The 19,659-nt window shown below is 38.3% G+C and overlaps 1 protein-coding gene across 6 annotated transcripts in view; it reads right to left on the bottom strand.

Annotated features, from left to right (window-relative positions):
• tcf12 (transcription factor 12) overlaps positions 1–17,833 on the bottom strand; it is a 73,596-nt gene extending 55,763 nt beyond the window's left edge. For 4 of the 6 annotated variants that reach the window (XM_031846021.1, XM_031846024.1, XM_031846025.1 and 1 more), the window contains exons 1-4: positions 17,764–17,833; positions 16,841–16,929; positions 16,488–16,560; positions 4,510–4,583 (exon numbers count right to left, since the gene is read on the bottom strand). In XM_031846021.1, coding sequence (XP_031701881.1) covers positions 4,510–4,583; positions 16,488–16,560; positions 16,841–16,912 — 219 coding nt within the window. In that variant the 5' untranslated portion in view covers positions 16,913–16,929; positions 17,764–17,833. The other 2 variants (XM_031846022.1, XM_031846023.1) reach the window with 2 other exon arrangements.
• Between the last annotated feature and the right edge of the window lie 1,826 nt (positions 17,834–19,659).

The raw sequence follows: 19,659 nt of genomic DNA, 5'->3' as shown, positions 1-19,659 counted from the left end.
TGTGTGTGTGTGTGTGTGTGTGTGTGTGTGTGTGTGTGTGTGTGTGTCAATGCAAACATCTGGGACTGTTGGATCATCAATAACAGATCCCTCATCATTCCCAAACACTAGTGCCCTACATCTGAGACACTAACACACACTGTCATCGCTGCCACAGGGGCAACGTTGGCACTATTGGTGAAATAACTGTCAGGTCACTGTGGCAGCGTGCAGGTCTTTTCCCCCCAATCACTCGCCGCAACGTTTAAAAAGTCATCTCTTCAACACTCTGTGCTGCGTCCCAGGTGAGCATGTGGCTGCATGTGGCAGCTTGGGAAGTGATGATATGGTCGTGATGGATGTGCGTGGGGTCGGGTATCAAGTCGGGGCAGGGCACTGGGGAAGTGGGGGTTGTCGTGCGGTGGCGGTGGGCACAGCCCCGACTGTCAGACCGCCAGCCTACAGCCACAGCTGCCCAGGATACAGCGGCTGGCGGGGAGCCAAGGTCAGCACGGCGGGGTTCGGGGCTGTTCACAGTTGACTGATCACACACTCGTAGCTCACCCGCTCAAACAAGCTCAGGGACAAGACTGAATTCCCTTCTTAACAGACTGAAAGATAAAGCACTGATTTCTTCCGAGAGCCTTGGACAGATATTGTGAATAGAGTATATTTTGTGAAATAGCTCTCATTTTTTAATCAATTATTTGATTCTCATTGGAATGAAACTCCAAAAATCATCTTATAACTAAGGGCAATATTTTCCCCACAGAAGAGAGTAATGCCCAAGCTTGTTCCACAATGTAACACACACTGTTAGCCTTTTACCACCCACTTTCATAATCAAGGAGAAGAGAATGAGAAGAAGTCCTCTTAAAGTCTCAGGGACACGATCACCTCTGCAAATATGCAAAAGTAGATATACATGAAGCTTTCATTGGGTGTGAATGCTGAAAGTACACTTATATTCTTCTGCATTTTTCAACGTAGAAACTTAATTTAAACATCAAACATTCAGCTTAATTAGGACATTCCAGCTATTTCTATTATTACTGAATGCATTTAACTTTCCACATTCAAATGAATGGACTCAATGTTCAGAACTGAAACATTTTTACACTTCATGCATTCTCAACTCTTATCCAGTCACTCTTATCCTTATCATTCACACTTTCAGCTACAGTAGGAACCCCATTCAAACCTTAAAAATGTCCAAATCTTTACTTTCTGGGTTTTATTCAACTTTCTTTGCGCTTAATAAAACTATCTTAGTTGTTTTCATTTGTTTGTGTGGGATGGAATGTTTAGAGTGCTAGAGGAGCCTTACGATCTTAAAAAATGATCTTGCTCTCATTCCCACAATTATTACCCTTCATTCATAATTTTAGCTTCAAACGGTAGGAAATTATATTCTCTTTCATAGAATGTAGCTATGGAAGCAAACAGACTTAAACATTTGTCACTGTGAGCCTGAAACTGACAGGAGTGCAAAGGATATCACGCATTGACTTCCATGGAAACTGAGACCAGAAATTTCAGAAAGCAGAAAGTGACAGTTTTGGCTCATGAGAATATTTTTAACTGGGAAGGGGCGCCTCAGCCTAATTTCAGTAAAATGGTCTGACCCAGGAGTCACTTAGCTGTTACCATCACCATGGCAACGTTTGATTGCAGCTGGAGACACACAGCTGATTGAGATGAGCTAATTAGTGCAGTTTGACACACACGCACACACATACAGGACATAAATAACATGTTTCTCTACCTAGTCATACTTTTAGCTGGAAACTCAATTCAAACCTTACAATGTTCCACATCTTTCAAACATTATGGGCCTATTATTCAATATTGTTCAAGCAAGCAATTCAGATTAGCGTCAGCTTCTCAACATCCAGCATTCACAGCACAGTGTCCTTAGAAGTTAGCGTTCTCAAGTTTTGATTAGTTCTTTCAAATATATCTGATTAAAATGGCGATTTAATATTGCGATTTAAGATTAAAGATTGGTGTAAATTTGAGCGTCTTGCCAAAAGTGTGCAGCAATAACTTTCAACCCCCCTCTTTTTTATAAATGGGGGGAAAACATGGTTTGGAATTGCAATACAGCACAAGACGTATGCTCATTTCGCAATACAGAAAGTCGTCTTGAATGGTGTTATCACAGGTTTGTATTAAGCCAGTCTGCCCACTTACGTTACACATCATTATACGTTTTGTCAGTTCACTTAAGGCCTTTACAGGGATAAAGAATACGGAATATTTGTTGACGATAGTCTGGCGATCTGTCCAAGATAAACCCTGTCTCCGCCCATTGTCAGCTGGGATTGGCTGCAGCCCCCCACGAACCTGTATACCCATATGTAAGTGCTTGCAGATAATGGATGGATCATGGAGGGCTTTTTTGTGTTCAAACCTTTCATACCAAGACGGACATGATGCTCGCATTCTGTGCATTCCAACGAAAAATGAAAGGTTTGCACCATCAAACAATCATCAATTAACTGTGTGTATAGAAATAATTGTTCAGGTTTTATAGTAAACATTTCACAATGACTACATGTTATTTTTGACACATATACCTGTGCTAGATGTTATCTTTATGTTTGTTGTCTTAATAAACTATTTTGTTTGTCAAAGAGGACACTATGTCGCTAGATCAATATAAATATAGTTGTGAGACTGAATTATGACATTTACATTAAAGAAAATCTATTGATCGCGTGAGTAAAAGTCATTATATTGTTGGCTGGCTTGTTTTTACTGTCATACAAAACTCCAATGGTCATCAATTAATGATTGACAACCATAATAGGAATAAAATGCTTTTCTCTGAATATCATTTTGCAGTGTATCTGGTAAAGCACTGTCATATCTGTTTAATAAAACAGTCTTAAAATGTATTTTCCATTGAAAAAACTGAAATAATTTAAACAGATTATTGTAGACTATGAGGTTCATAAGAAATGCAGCTCAGAATATACAGTATGTCATAATGTGTAGGCTATATAAACCAATTCTATATCAATATAAGGTGTATGTAGATGTGTGTGTGCGTGTGCGTGTGCATGTGCGTGTGCGTGTGAGAGAAAGTGGCATGTGCTTGTTTTAGTGCTCGCCTTATGGTGGTGCAAACAGCTGTCTGCTGGCTGATGCTGTGCCTTGCAATGTCAGAAACATTCATTTATATGCACCTGGAGCACCGATATCTCAAGCGCCTCCGTCTTATAATTCAAATCAAGCTGCCTTTGTTACCATAGCCTGTAGATGTTCATTCGGGAAGGGCACAGAGAAATAAACAAGGTAACGCAGCCCGAGTGGCTCTGACATTTAACTGAAATCTAATTGAAAGTGACAGGAGATTGACATTAAATGAAATTCATACAGGGCATCTAGAACAACCAATGTGTGAGGGACAAACAAACAGAGAGAGAGCTGTTCACACTTGCTCACACAAACCGTGAGATGTTCTCACTTTAATAGAACAGAGATGCAGTTTAATATGCACAGTTTCTTCATCAATTTCAATCATCATTATTATTATTATTATTATTATTATTATTATTATTATTATTATTATACACATGCATTACACATTTATCGCACTTTTTGGTGCAATAATTGTATTGTCCATTGTGCCTGTTAAATAAAATAAAGCTTTTTTAGGTCAATAGCAACAATTCACATTGCATTATACGGTCAATTTATTTAAAAACGAAATTCTCATTTTCTTCTTTTGTACACAAATAACATAATTTAATCTGAAGTATTCAGGGTGAACTGAAGACAAACCTCTAGCATACTGCGGAATAAAATTAAATAAATTATAAAAAAAAAAAAGATATATATATATACACACTCACACTTGTAACAGCGAATGTCTGTCTAAACACTATTTTTGAATGTTTTTTCTTGCTGTCTTTTTTTATATATATATTTGCCTCTGGCTGCATCAGTTTTCTTAATATAGTGAAGACCATGGTACACTGAATCTAATAAGAGCCATCAAATAGTAACTGGGTGCCATTTGCACTGACAAATACAATTTACTGTAATGTCTACAAAGATACTGAGCATGTCAAAACCCTTTGTGAGCACAGGAATACAAGTCGAACAAAGAGCTTTCAGCCATTGTGTATTTTAGTTTACGACAGTTTACTCCTGCTAGTATTTACAGAATATAACTGGCCGGTGGAGGAACAAAGTTATTCCCTCAAATAAATATTTGAACAGACCTTTATGACTAAAAGGAAGCTTGATTCCACAATAATATCAGATTCCAGTAAAGGTTTCCTGTGAGCTGTATAACATATTTGACTAAATATAAAAAATCAAATCCACCAGCTGTGAGAACATTAACAAGTCATTGCTGTCACAGAGAAATGTGTCTATTTTAGGTCATACAACATGACTGGTAGTCTGGATAAGGTGAGACTAAAACATTGTGATTGTACCGGTTTGATGTAATAAGTGTTAAATGATGTGCTGTGAAGCAGAAGCCATTCAGAGGCGTTAAGGTGAGGGTCATCTTACCCGGGAGGACTCGTAGGAGGGACTGGACTCGCCACCTGGGGCCCAAGATGCTTGGTTGGTCCGCTCATCCATACCTGTCAGAGAGAGAGATGGACGCCTCAGTCAGCAAGTAAAGGTTACTCACATAGTTCAATGTACATACAGTTTATCTACATTCTCTGCTTCTGTCTCAGATAGAGGCGCGATGAAGAACAACAACTGCATCACAATGACAAATACAATGCCGGTCATTAAATACACACGTTTATGCAGTGTCAATGTGATTTGAGTTTCACATTATGTTTTCAGTTTAAAACATCAAATATAGAAAATCCTACACTTGAGACAAAGACGTGTTTTGCTCCTGAATGTTACTTTACAAGAGAAAAATTGTCAAAAAATGACCTTTTTTACAATACTAAATATTTTTAAATTAGTGAAAATGACTTGGCAATTATATTGATAACTGAGTAGTCACTAGTCAAGCAAAAAAAACTAAAATGTGTTGAATATAATTGGTATATAATTAGTTTGGATTGTTGGTTGAACAAAAAAAAGATGTGAATTCCATATTTTCTGACATTTAAAACAAACAAAGGATTAATCACGGAAATAATTGCTGGGTTAATTGATGAAAAAAGTCCATGAAAAGAATCATTACTTGCTGCCCTAACTGACAAATAAATCAAATCCTGAAATCGACTTACACTCTTCAGCAGTGATCTGCATACAAGCTGACAGAAAAACTGCAACAGATAATCAAAAGGGGAGGCTTACCTTATATCTAAAGTTTGATTAATGTCTAATTCAAATACAAAATGTTATATGACATATTATCTTAAATAGGGGCGGAATTTTACAACCTAACTGTGTTTTTTCCAGTTTAGAAGTTGCTCTTCAAAGGTTAAGTTTTATAGAGAAAAAAAGAACCTTTTCCATGGTGTCATTTAGTTTGCTTTATATAAATCATGACTAACAATAAACACTGTTTATCACGCTTCAATGTACCAAAAAGCAAGTTACAACTTCCTGATTCGGCATTGATGCATGCCGGGCTCCTTCCAGACAGCTGAGCACTAAAACTTGATAAAACTCATTTTTAAATGAAAAAAAACATCTACGCTTCAAAAGTCAGACAGATACAAATAAAGACAAATAAAATTAATAACTCCAACCAACAGCAAAGACCATCTGGCATATATTGAAAAGTATAATATTTGGAATCTGATTTATGAGATATAGTCTGAAAAAATATTTGATGCCTCAATTGTTGTTTCTGTTTGAAACAATATTGTTAGCTATTGATTGTCCCTGTTGTAATTTCATCTGCCTCAGTAAAATGCAATACCCTGTTCATGTTCATTTCTAAATTCAAATAAAAAAAATATCAGATTTGAAGAAATTGTGTATGCTCTGAAAAATAATAATACAGCAAGCAACAAACAACTTTTTAATATCAAGTAAAAAGAAAAATGTATCTTAAAATCTAACAAATGATATGCACTGAGGTGGCTCCATGCAGCAAGGCTAGGCATAGAAAAACTAAAGAAACACGACTGAAACAAACAACTCCAGTAAAAGCTGAAGTAGAATCTGCACAGCACACGCCTGGGATTACAGATGAAAACACGGGGACTAGTTCTCTGATTCAAGACAAAGTGTAGCTCAGCAAGCAGCTTAACAGAAAGACGATAGCTATTGATTCCCCCTTGACCAGGTTCAATGCAGCTTCACGGGGGCTTCGTATGTGTCACTAAGGCTGTTCATTTCAAACTGAGCACTTCAGCACCAAAGGAAAATGATGAAAAAGCAGTATGATGGGGCCTTCAGGTACCTATCTGTGAAGGTAAAACAGTACCCAATCTGAGATGTGATAAATTACATATTTTGTAGACCATATGGGTGACAATTTTATATTATTATTAATACATGTTCAACTGTCATGCTGCCAATCAATTCTCATTAAAAAATGTAATTATATACTTAACGAGAAAGTCTGTGACATTTCTCTAACCAGAAATCCCGCTCCAGTGAGCAGTTATAGATAAGTTTCATGTTGTTTTGCTGCTCGCACACAGCAGATTCATTTCCTCTTTAAAAGTCAGAGGCTTAATGGAAAATATATAGTCAATAGTCTCACTTTCTGTATTTACTGCAATAGAGAAACTTGCATTACAAATTGAACGTCTACTTGTGTTACTCACAGCACATGGGTCTAAATGGTGCTGTGACAACAGCGATGTGACATATTGTAGCCCAACCGAGGTCTTTTTACACACTGAATGCAACAATGGTCAGCGTTTGCTCTCTGGGCCACTGGCTGTCATCTCGTCTAATTACCATCTCCCACCGCAGCTCAAGGGTCCCCTCTCTTCTCCGAGCACAGACAGGCAGCACAATAAGATTACTCACAAGAGGCAAAAGGCGGAAACACAAAGACAATGTCTGTAATTTAGGTCTAATGAATTGGGAGAACCAGTGCTGCTCTGCTGTTAGGTACTCTGTGGCAAAGATGCACAAAATCAGGAAACATGGTATCCATTCCCTTCTCACACATTATCCTCAAAGCTACAATCAATATTTATATATGAACAATCAATGTGTGCGTAATGTTTAAAATCCCCCCAAAGAATTATTACCCAACTCTGCAGCTCTACTGAGCTTTTCTTCTTATTTTAGCAACTCACTGTTTTGGTTTTACAGCCACACATTCAGTAGACGGTCTGTGTAGGCAGCTACACAGCATCATGAAAAGCTCAGATAACTCAAATGTACCCAACCTGCCCAGCACCAAACTACTAGCAAACAAGGTTGCTGAATATCTGAGGAGCATACACTCAGTCTGCCAGTTTATTAGGTACACCTCTCTAAAAACAAATGCAGTCTAATGCAACAGTACAGCGATAAATCCTACCTTCACGAAGGTTATAATGATCTATTTTTGTTGAGAGAGGTGTTGATTCAACTAAATGGGGATTTAAAATCACTGAGGATAGACTAAATATTAGAAACACCTTGCTATTGTGCTCATTCTGTAACATTGAAACAAAAATGTAACGCTCTTTTTTTTTTTTTTAAATAAAAGAAATAAGAGTGAACAAGTATGAATTTGTTGAATTTAAGGACAGAACTTCACTGTTGGAAGACTGAGAGTGATATTTGCATGTTTCGCTAGATTTTGGGTCCGTTCCAAAGGAAGAAGGGCGAACTAGTGAGTGTAACAAAGCCTCACATGAAAGACGGCTGCACTAGAGGGAGACACCTGAGGGAGACACCTGCGGGACATTTTCTTGCCCGGGCCCGGCCTACTCCCAACACTGCTTGAGGATTCAATATTATGCATTTACATGAATTGTCCTGTCATGCAATCAAGTTTGTGAGGGAACTTACAACTGGACGTAGAGTGCATGAATATTAAAACAAATACTGAGCTAGAAACAAAGTATTCAGCCATGTTATTGCAGCCATATGGTTGAATGTCCTGAAAGTACCCTGACCGTCCAGCATACATTCTAGGTATACCCACAGAATTCAGCACACTCAAGCATTTTATGTCTGATTAATTGAATCTGGAACTAAAGCTGCTCTGACATCTTTTTTTTTGCCACAATATAAAACATGTTTCATAATATGTGGCTATTAATAATTAATGATACCACAAACCTGTAGTAACGTTTCGATTGACAGAGAGGGCACAAAGCTCTGCTATCATTACAGACTTTTCCTTTCTCACCGTCTCTGCTGGGTCATTCATAAAAAGCTGCACTCTCCCAATTCAGCAAAACGTCGTCCGACACAAAGACTGAGGCGTTACAAAACTTCAGCTTACTGATATTTGGCAAAATAAGGTAAAATTCACACTTTCCTCACCAGTATCACGTGAGTATCCAATTTATAAGTCAGAACAAAAAGTCCCACACTGAGAAGACGATCTATTTAGTCCATTTACTGTCGGGTGCTTTCACACGTAACCTGTTGCTTCACTTAAAACTAACTCTGGTGCAATAACCTGTAATATTGCAGTACAAGACACATCTCTTTCACCCTGTCTCCACCTGATTGTCATTATTCACAACATGCACTTGATCTGCAGTCTTATAAAACAAATGATGCTCATGATTTCTTTGTGAGCTCTTAAATATACAGATTAGAAGTATTAAAGTGCAGCATGAAACTGCTGTCACGTCACCAGAATTTGATTTCCCCGCGTGGATCCAGGTGGCGCTGACGATGCAACAAAACTGTCCAATCGGTGAGTTACCTGTCAGTCTGTACGACTTCATGTCAGTCAGAATGTGCAGATAAGATCTGAACTAAAGAGCAACAATGCATATTTATTCCCCTTTGGTCCAGACCAAATGAACCAAACTACAGCTGTGAAAGCAGCCTTCTTCACGTCAACATTGTGTATTAAATTATCAACTTACCACTGTCTTTATTTTTGTTGTCGTTGTTGTTGGAATCAATTAATACAAACATAGAAAGTCGACGGATCTTTTTTTTTTTTTTTTACATGAGCATCGCATCAGTTTATGATTTGCCACAAAATATCTAAGAATGGATGTTTGGTTTTATTCATTTGTAAGTTTTATCTCAAGGAGAGACAGACAGATAAATTACATATTAAAACCAAATTGGTTTTGAAAAATACAGAAAATTATAGTAAAACATAAAAACGATAACAAAGTCAAAAGCCCCAACAAGATATAAATCCTATTACATACACATATTTACAACACCTGCATTTACATCCAAATTTAAACAGGCCAAACTATTTCTCTCAGGACAAACAGTTAAACAGAACAGAAACTTTTAAAGTAAAGTAATTTAAAACCCTACAGGTGTTTTCACATGCTTCCCATAAACTCTTAAACATCATTAAATACATTCAGACACAAGTATAAACAGTTAAAACCCCATTCCTCCTGAGATCACATACTTCCCGTCACTCAAACACAGTCGGCGGTAAAACTACAAGGCTGAAAAAAGAAAGAAAGAAAAGCTTCCGGTCCGGACGGCATCTTGAATAAAATGAGAAATGAGAGATGTCAGACATTTAGAAACTAATTAACCTAATTCGCAGCACAAACAAGTTTCCTATGACCCAAAATAAATAAATGATCCTCCTGTGCAAATTAAGAGATGGAGGGTTATTACATTTGTTTGATGAGACTATAGACATGTATGTGTAACTACTACTGTACTGTAATTAGTTTAAGACCTGCCTCCTTTAGGTCACCATATTACACAGCAGACCACATTCACAGTCGCCTGATGTCCACGTTAATGTAAACAAACCCAAAATAAACTCCTGCCTTGCTGCCTTTTGACCTAATTTGGTTTCCTGTATGAATGAACAGAGAGCAGCACTAATGGTAAAAAAAGCAATGACTGCAACAAGCGCATGTATACAAATAATGACTGTGAAGTAAAACCTAGACTGAGAAGAACAGAACAGTTTTCACAGGGTTGATGTCTCAGCCCTCCATTCAAGTGTATCAATTACACTAAGTTGTCTTTTAGAGAAATATTCTGCACCAGGTCCTAAATTTACAGAGAAACACAGAAAGCCCATTGATTTGGCTGATGTCTGTCTAACTGCACGTCACAACACATTCTAAGAAAACCAAACACGACTACTATGATCTGTTATAATGGACGACAGTGAGAAAGAAACTGAGGTTACAATATTAAGGATATATATATATATATATATATATATATATATATATATATATATAAAGGTCACCAAGAAACACCACAAAAAACCGACAAAGAGACAAAAAAGGTGTTACCAGAATGAATAGAAAATAAATGTCCATGCGTGCAGTCTCTTTGACTGTGCAGTACGTCTTCTTTACGGCCTGAAATTGTCCGTACATAAATACAGAGCAGGGACGTCCGAGCTACTCTCGGAGGATTACACAAACCGAGCTGCTAAGTCTATTTGCTTCTGATATAAATCAGTAAAAAGTCAGTGATTTTTACAAAAAATGTACCGAGCAATCGATGTTGTTTCTTTATGTGCTGGAAAACAATAATTGTATTTATCTTCCCTGTAATGGATATAATGGAAGTATTCAATTCAACATAAGTATGATCCCCCTAAAGACAATTTGTATTGATAAGAAGACTAATTGAATTATTTCTAACCAGGTTGAGAAATGATTCACATCACATATGGCCCTCTGACCTTTGGTTTACCCAAAAAGCTGAACTCAGAGTGAGGCTCTTTGTAGCTTTTTCATTTTGGCATCCAACTGACTGACGAACCCGCCTCCTAGCTGCTCGTCACAGCTAACAAATGTTCCACTACATGCCACTAAAGGAAAATGACCTATTCAACGGCAGCCATCCACTGCCCCGCTGCACTGTAACAGTCAATGGCCTCATCAAATGTGCATCATCAACACAGCTGTAAGGGAGAAATGATGACTGTCTGTTAGAGACACTTTAGGTCTATTTTCCAATCCATCTCTTTCTCTCTGGCACACTTTTGAAGGGTCTTGCCAGTCCCACTCTGCCTCAATTATATGGCTCTGCCCAGCTGAGATGCAATAATCCAAACCCTCATTCCCTGCAATTTCCACACTTCTGTCTGCACACTCACTTGCCTTATGTTCACAATCACTTATGTAGGTGCTTCTTCCCTTTCCTTGAGGATCAGAGACACAGGAGCACATACCGGGGCTGGAGGAAGGAGGGATTTTACCCATGAGGCCCGATACACTGCTGAGGTGAAGCAGTTCATTTGCACATCATTATTTCTGACATGATAATGGTGAAGTTTTGCATAATTCAGGTTCATAACGTTTTTCAAGAAATAGAAAAGTAATGATTACCAACTACCGGCTATATCAGGCCAATAACTGACAGGGAATTGCAGTACAGAAATGCTAAAGTACGTCACTATGTTCATTTAGAAAGAGCGTCACCACTCCATAGTTTATCTTAAGCGTGAACTTATCTTCACTCGTCATATCCATAAATGAAATTGTACCTCTGCATTTAACTCATCCTCAGCATTTAAGGAGCAGTGGGCTGTTATAAAGCAACTGGGGAACAACTTGGGGTTCAGTGTCTTGCTAAAGGACACTTGGACATGTGGAGATGTGACATGTGGACAGTGGGATCAACCGCCAACCTTCTGGTTATTGGATAACAAAGTCTACCCATGATCACCAGATAGCAGGTCCCAAGTTTCATTTCACACGGCAACATGTCCCGCTCACTATATATCTCAGAAAAAAACCTAAGGGATGAGTTAAAAATTGTGTTTGTTTTGAGAAAGATTATTAGCAGCTGAAATGTTGAGATCAGATTTCTTAGATTTATTTCTAAATCAAGATCAGCATGAGCCTCAAAAACCCAGTATTGGTCAGGCCATGCTATAAACCTTCTGAAAATATCATCCATTCAGAAGTCAAACATAAAAGGTGCTTGTTTGATGAAAAAAAAAGGGATATTTAATACCTTTAGGTCTTTTGAGTTATTGGAACCCCGGATACAAAAACACTAAAAATAAATAATTCCTTTCCATTGTTTTGATGCCTGTCCACACGTTTATTTTCTGAACATCTACTCAGAAACAATTTCCATAATTATCCACAAAATAACATACTGACTCATCTTTCATACATTTTAATATTGGGGTTTCAATAGGGTCTTAATTAAGGACCTGTAATAGTTAAGATCCTATTTGCCATTTTGCATTCATTCAGATATTTCTAGGCTGAAAAGCTGCAAACCATAAGTCAAAGCATTCCACTTCTAAATCTAGTTCATCAGTGCTTCCCTGATAACAAAATGAATCCGCCAACATGTTAACCATCATATGTGGATGCAATATTAGGTCACCCAAAATAATCTGATTATTATGGTCGCCTTCTACCAATGAAGTTCAAATTGCTGATAATCCACTAGAGCCTGACAAGTTCTGTTTTTAGGCCGTTCCAGCTGGTTGAGATTTGGAAAAAAATGTAAAACTATATATAGACTGATAATTCAATTTTACAGACAATATGTTTACAGTTAACAGTAAATTGGTAACAAATCTTAATAGGAAATGAAAATCTTATAAATACAAAGTATGAATAAAACCTTTCACTTGAATTAAATACCTTTTTTCTAATCATGTAGAATTTTTTTAAATATATTTTTGTTGGTGTTGGTGCAAAACAGCAGCCCACATTTAGACTGTTACGTTTGTCAAGAACAAAGCTGGTGACCAGACAACAGTCGTGACAATGAGCTTTGGCTGCAACACAATCGTCCTGACAGACTCCTATTCTTTCTGCTCCAGACAAAAGGCACGGCGCTGCTGATGGTGTCTTTTTTAGAAGTCAGTTCAGAGTGCCAGGCCCAGCCTAAGGGGGGCTGTCCACATGATGTCAACGTCTTACTATATCAAATCATAAAGCACACGCCGCCATGCTTTCTAAATGAAGTGCATGGAGTACATGGATGTGTGTGTAGAGTCATTCTATGCAGTCTGGTTATCTGCAGAACAATCAACCTTCAAAAATCAAAGGTTTCACTATCATTTATCAATGTGTTTCAGATACGACTCAACCTTTCATTTTCCACGATTTAAAGAATGTACACTGAGTTACCAGCTTATTAGATACACTTGTATAAACTGACGCAAACATCTTGACTTTGACACTTTTTGTTGACATTGTTTCAGAAAGAAGTTGTTTGTTTGTTTTTATCTTTCAGGGTGCAGTGTTAGTGGGGTTGCTGTTCTGGACTGCATTATATTGAAAAGTGGATCTTTTGTCAACGGGTTGATAAAAACACCTCTACTCTAAAACAAACAAACAAAAGCTAAAGACTAAGAATCATGAAGGTGTGACTTTACAGTAGAGTTTACGGAAACTTGTTTCGCTGAAACTACTTGTATTACTAAAGAGAGCACACACACACACTCCTCACTTGCATGATAGGGTATTCTAAAATGAATCCTCACAACTGCATAGTTCATGTGAGACGGCTCTGTTCTAGTTCCTTTGTCTTTTCGTTCAGTTTCCTCTGAGTGTGTGTCTTTAGTTTCACAGATAACTGACTACAACGAGGCTTTGTGGATTGCACACAAAACATGCTTTCAGAAAACATAATGCTTGATTGTTGATTTTCCCTCGTAGCCCATCGGACAATAGATGTGCTTCGGATTAATGTCCTGTAGCATTTATAGCTGGGAAGCCGTCCAGAAGCAGGAAATGTGAACGATTGTTATTACAACCAAAACCATCCATCCAGTCAAGATGCTTCATAGATAAACAAAAAAAACACCAGTAATTAGAGGAAAAGACAATTCAATGTGTGTGTGTGCGTGCGGGCTATCAGAGGGACTTGCCAATAATCAAACAACTACTTGTTCAAAGGAAAAATCACGACAGAATAACTCAATGAGAGGATGTCTCACCAAACCCATTTAACTAGACTTCAGTTCACAGGCAGCTCCCCTTCTGATTGCATCTCACTTAGACATATTAATTAACCTGATTAAAAATGTGCCTCCAACACACCTCACAGCAAACCCTGACAACAGTATTGCTTCTCTGAACACTTGCTGCACTGGTCGATATAGCCAAAGTATTCTATCTCGATACAGGTCACTTCATATCTAGATGGCGATAGATAGATAGATAGATAGACACACAGTTGTGTGAAAAAGTGTTTGCCCCCTTCCTGATTTCTTATTTTTTTGCATGTTTGTCACACTTAAATGTTTCAGATCATCAAACAAATTTAAATATTAGACAAAGATAACACAAGTAAACACAAAATGCAGTTTTTAAATGAAGGTTTTTATTATTAAGGGGGAAAAAAAATCCAAACCTACATGGCCCTGTGTGAAATAGTGATTGCCCCCTAAACCTAATAACTGTTTGGGCCACCCTTAGCAGCAACAACTGCAATCAAGCGTTTGCGATAACTGGCAATGAGTCATTTAAAGCGCTGTAGAGGAATTTTGGCCCACTCATCTTTGCAGAATTGTTGTAAATCAGCCACATTGGAGGGTTTTCGAGCATGAACCGCCTTTTTAAGGTCATGCCACAGCATCTCAATCGGATTCAGGTCGGGACTTTGACTAGGCCACTCCAAAGTCTTCATTTTGTTTTTCTTAAGCCATTCAGAGGTGGACTTGCTGGTGTGTTTTGGATCATTGTCCTGCTGCAGAACCCAAGTGTGCTTCAGCTTGAGGTCACGAACAGATGGCCGGACATTCTCCTTCAGGATTTGTTGGTAGACAGCAGAATTCATGGTTCCATTTACCACAGCAAGTCTTCCAGGTCCTGAAGCAGCAAAACAGCCCCAGACCATCACACTACCACCACCATATTTTACTGTTGGTATGATGTTCCTTTTCTGAAATGCCGAGTTACTTTTACGCCAGATGTAATGGGACATACACCTTCCAAAAAGTTCAACTTTTGTCTCGTCAGTCCACAGAGTATTTTCCCAAAAGTCTTGGGGATCATCAAGATGTTTTCTGGCAAAACTGAGACAAGCCTTTATGTTCCTTTTGCTCAGCAGTGGTTTTCGTCTTGGAACTCTGCCATGCAGGCCATTTTTGCCCAGTCTCTTTCTTATGGTGGAGTCATGAACACTGACCTTAATTGAGGCAAGTGAGGCCTGCAGTTCTTTGGATGTTGTTCTGGGGTCTTTTGTGACCTCTTGGATGAGTCGTCGCTGCGCTCTTGGGGTAATTTTGGTCGGCCGGCCACTCCTGGGAAGGTTCACCACTGTTCCATGTTTTCGCCATTTGTGGATAATGGCTCTCACTGTGGTTCGCTGGAGTCCCAAAGCTTTAGAAATGGCTTTGTAACCTTTTCCAGACTGATAGATCTCAATTACTTTGTTTCTCATTTGTTCCTGAATTTCTTTGGATCGCAGCATGATGTCTAGCTTTTGAGGATCTTTTGGTCTACCTCACTTTGTCAGGCAGGTCCTATTTAAGTGATTTCTTGATTGAGAACAGGTGTGGCAGTAATCAGGCCTGGGTGTGGCTAGAGAAATTGAACTCAGCTTTCCAAAGATGTGATAAACCACAGTTAATGTATGTTTTTAGGTTTGGATTTTTTTTCCCCCTTAATAATAAAAACCTTCATTTAAAAACTGCATTTTGTGTTTACTTGTGTTATCTTTGTCTAATTAAATTAGTTTGATGATCTGAAACATTTAAGTGTGACAAACATGCAAAAAAATAAGAAATCAGGAAGGGGGCAAACACTTTTCACACAACTGTATATATATGAAGAAAATATGCTAAATATATAAATATATATATATATATATTTAGCATATTTTCTGTCCTATTTTTGTATACTCCTGTTTGAATACTTGACAAATGAAAAGTACTGAGTATTTTCAAATGTTATTAAGAAATGAAGGTAACAGTTTCAAGTGAAATCATAGAGAAGAAAAGAATAAATATTCCCATGTAATACCAACTATGTTTACATGCATGCACACAAACATCAGCAATCAGATTAAGACAATAGTTTGGTTTAACTACACTGGGTTATTACCATAAGCATAATTATTATCAATTCAGATTTTCAGAGAAATTTGAGTTAGTATGTGCTTGTTATTGTCAGTGTAGATGACATATTTGTGTATTACAATATCTTGATACGAGTCCATTGAAAGCGGTAAATTATCATATTGAATTATCGCCCAGCTCAAACCTTGATCAAAGCAGCCAAAACATGCCCGAATTACACCTTATTTATGCACCTGACAGTAAAGCTAAACATGATTCACTGTATTGCACCATGATGCTAATTAGATCAACAAAACATTTACAAATGTCCACGACATAGACCGTGCTTTCTTCTTCAGCTGTACTACAACACTCCACTGTGATTCCAGGTGGAGAGCCGACGTTTTAACCACCAGAGCACACAGAGGAGGGGAAAGCATCACATGCAATGCAAGACTGAAAACTAAGAGCACATCAGACGTTTTACTGAAATAGCTTTGAGGGATCCTACCTGATGCAGTGAACTGACTGCTTCCCAGTGTGGTGGGCCTGTTTTTCGCTCCGCTTACAGGTGGAGAGAACATCTGAAATGAAGAATATGGACCTACAATTAGAGCAAAGTCTCAACAGTGTAAAAGCAAACATTCACATCGTGTGCTGCAATTATCCTGAGAGCAGCTTCTGATTTAAAACAAAAATAAAAAAATCAAGGATCAGTCTGTCAAATCATATTAGCCAACACTAATATGAACTGATCAATTCGGCATGTTTTTTTTTCCTATTTGGTCGTCACACCTTTAAAAGCCCTCAGAGCTGCATGGCACCAAGAGGTAAAGACCGACAAAGAGTAGAAAGTCATCCTACCGCACTGAAATCAAGCAGATCACTTAATTCCTTGTCTGTTCCGAGAGCGGAAATCCGCTGCTGAGGATTCATCCTGGCGATCTAGAAACCTGAAGAAAACACAGTCCATCAGGTCACAGCGTGGCTGCTTTACTTATCAGCGGAGTGCCACAGGAAATGACTGCCACGAGACGTGATTGTTATGGATGCAGAATAAAGACCACGGAGAAGTTAAGTTGCCTCTGGCATTGCAGCAAATAGACACTGACAGTTCGGCCACACCATGATGGATTAAAATAGTGCAAACGTTCCCGCACCTGAAGTTTATTCCTACACTGCGTTGATTAAAAAAAGAAAGATGCGCTGATGCCATTGCGTGTTAAAGACCTGCAGCATCACACTGCTGCAGGAACATTGTTCTCTCTCTGGCAACACCGACATTTATGTAACTCACTGACGAGGCTGACGATGTTAATGTCGGTGGTTTGTGTGGTTCCACAAGCGATGCGATGCTTAGCGTTTACTGAGGCACGTATAACGTCCCCTTTTGCTACCAGGCTAAGGCTAGCTGCAGTTTGTGGTTCATTTGTATTGAAAATAGCTAACGTTTTTAGCAATGAGCTGCGGCGTTTAAAGACATTATCGCAGAGAAGATTTATTTCTCTAACGAGTGAAACATAAATTACATACTGGTTAAAAATAAGTAACTCAGCCAAACAAATATTTCCCATGACAGTCTGAATCTCCAGCTCCACAATACAAAACGCAGTGATGGTCTTTTCTCAACTCCCAACTTCTTTCACCGGTCCGAACGCTTTTGGTAAACTCCCACTGATATTTTACCTTTTATTCCGATTAAAATCCCGACTAGGGTGATCTGGTGAAGACACGCTTTCTTGCAAAACGCATCAAAAGAGCAAAAATGTGGGTTTAAACGGCAATACCTGTGTGAAATGTCCTCTTTGTATCAGTTACGAGTTTCCCTTAGGCAGACATTTTTGGTTTCCAAAAGCCTCAGCACCACGATGACACTGGTTATGTATCCCTCCGCGGAGCACAGTGGTCCCACACAGCAGGAGATGCTGCAGGAGTCAGCTCACACTGTCTCGGGTCACACTGGTGCACCACATGTCTGTCTCTGCTGTATTAAAGGTGCATCTAATGGATTATACAGACATATTTACATTTTAAATGTAATGTATTCCTTGAGAACAAATTATATACAAAACGTTCCACGATTGTTGTGTTTTTGTTTTTTTAAAGCGTTGTCCATAGCTTTTCTCTCAAAGCTTCTATTTCTTCACATCGGCAAAGTAAATCTTAATTCTTACAGCATAGAAGCACATGTTTGCACTGGATTTAATGGAAACTTGGAGTTGACAATGTACACACATTGCACAGAAGGCAGTGGGGTGGGTGTCAGTAAAGGCCCAACAACAAATGGCACAGGTTAGTCAGCTCACTCCTCTGCTGGCAGCCCTGCAGCCCTCTTCTCCGTCTCTGTCTATGAATTCATGTTCCATTAATGCACATTACTAACTCTACTTCTTCCCCGGATTCTTTGTGCTTTCTCGCCTCGCAGGTTTCCATGAATCGTGGTCATGTCTCCTGCCGTGGCCCTGCTGACACCAACTGCTACTATCATTATTATTATTATTATTATTAGTCACATTACTATTACTATTACTGATACCATTAATGCTTTTCTTTAATTTTCTATTATATCCACTGCTTCTGTTATTATTAGTAGTTGTAATTTTTCCATTAGTATTTTGCTTACGTCTCTCATTATATGAATTATTTATATCATTGACTGTGTTGTAACTCCTCTGTTGCTCTCCCTAAATTTTCTTAAATTTTTTCTCTCCATTAAAGCTTTTTTTTGGGGGAGTTATTCCTGTTCCGATGTGAGGGTCCTGAGAGAGAGGATGTCGTATGTGTACAGATTTTAAAGATACAGGTAAATTGAATTGAATTGGATACAAACTTCTTCATATCTTCCTCTTTCAGTGTCTGCAATTTCAGTACCAGATGTGTTAAGAGTAATATAACAAATCATCTTTAGTTTTGTTGTTCATAGTTTTGTTGTTTTTTCAGCTGTTTTCAACTGCTGTATATATAGTATATCAGTCATACTGGGTGATTTCACACCTTCCTTTGTTATTAGTCCAGTAGCCTGCCCTACAGCATGAAGTTTCTTGGATGCAATTATATGCTTTATTGGCTGACATTTTCTCAATAATAGGCATTTAGTGTATTTGCATTCTGTAGGTTAATGCAGACAGGTCTATCTTTCACGCACAAAATTAAAATACAATATACCAATTCACAGGAAATGATGTATGCATGTACTAAACATGAAGTGATGCCAGTGGCTGATCAATTTTATTTGGAGTCCCTCATGAGTGGCATGATTTGGAAACAATGGATATTGTTTTATTCAAAACAATTATAAATAGCACAGCATTATTCCCTGTTCATTACTTACCATGTTTGAGTCCGCATAGAGTGGTGCACCATACTGAGTTGTTGCTTCATGATTTCATGTCACATTACTCACTAACTTTGTCGCTGGCCTTAAGTAGAATAAACTGTTATGATGCACCACTTTTTTGAGGTGGGAAGACAATTGATGTAATCACAAAGTAATGTTTTATTATTGTGTAGCAACTCAGTGTGTATCTCTTTTTACTTCAGGACAGGCACAAACCCGGTGAGTAATGAGACAGGTCATCATGAAGCAATGATTCAGTACTCAGGAGTCACAGAATATAAACTGGATGGGTCATAATGAAGTAATATGAGATCAATATGTAACATTACCTGCCCACTTGTTAACT

Source organism: Anarrhichthys ocellatus, unplaced genomic scaffold (assembly GCF_004355925.1).
Source record: "Anarrhichthys ocellatus isolate YVR2014 unplaced genomic scaffold, GSC_Weel_1.0 scaffold6, whole genome shotgun sequence".
Lineage (NCBI taxonomy): Eukaryota > Metazoa > Chordata > Actinopteri > Perciformes > Anarhichadidae > Anarrhichthys > Anarrhichthys ocellatus.
This window is presented reverse-complemented; position numbering and strand designations above follow the sequence as displayed.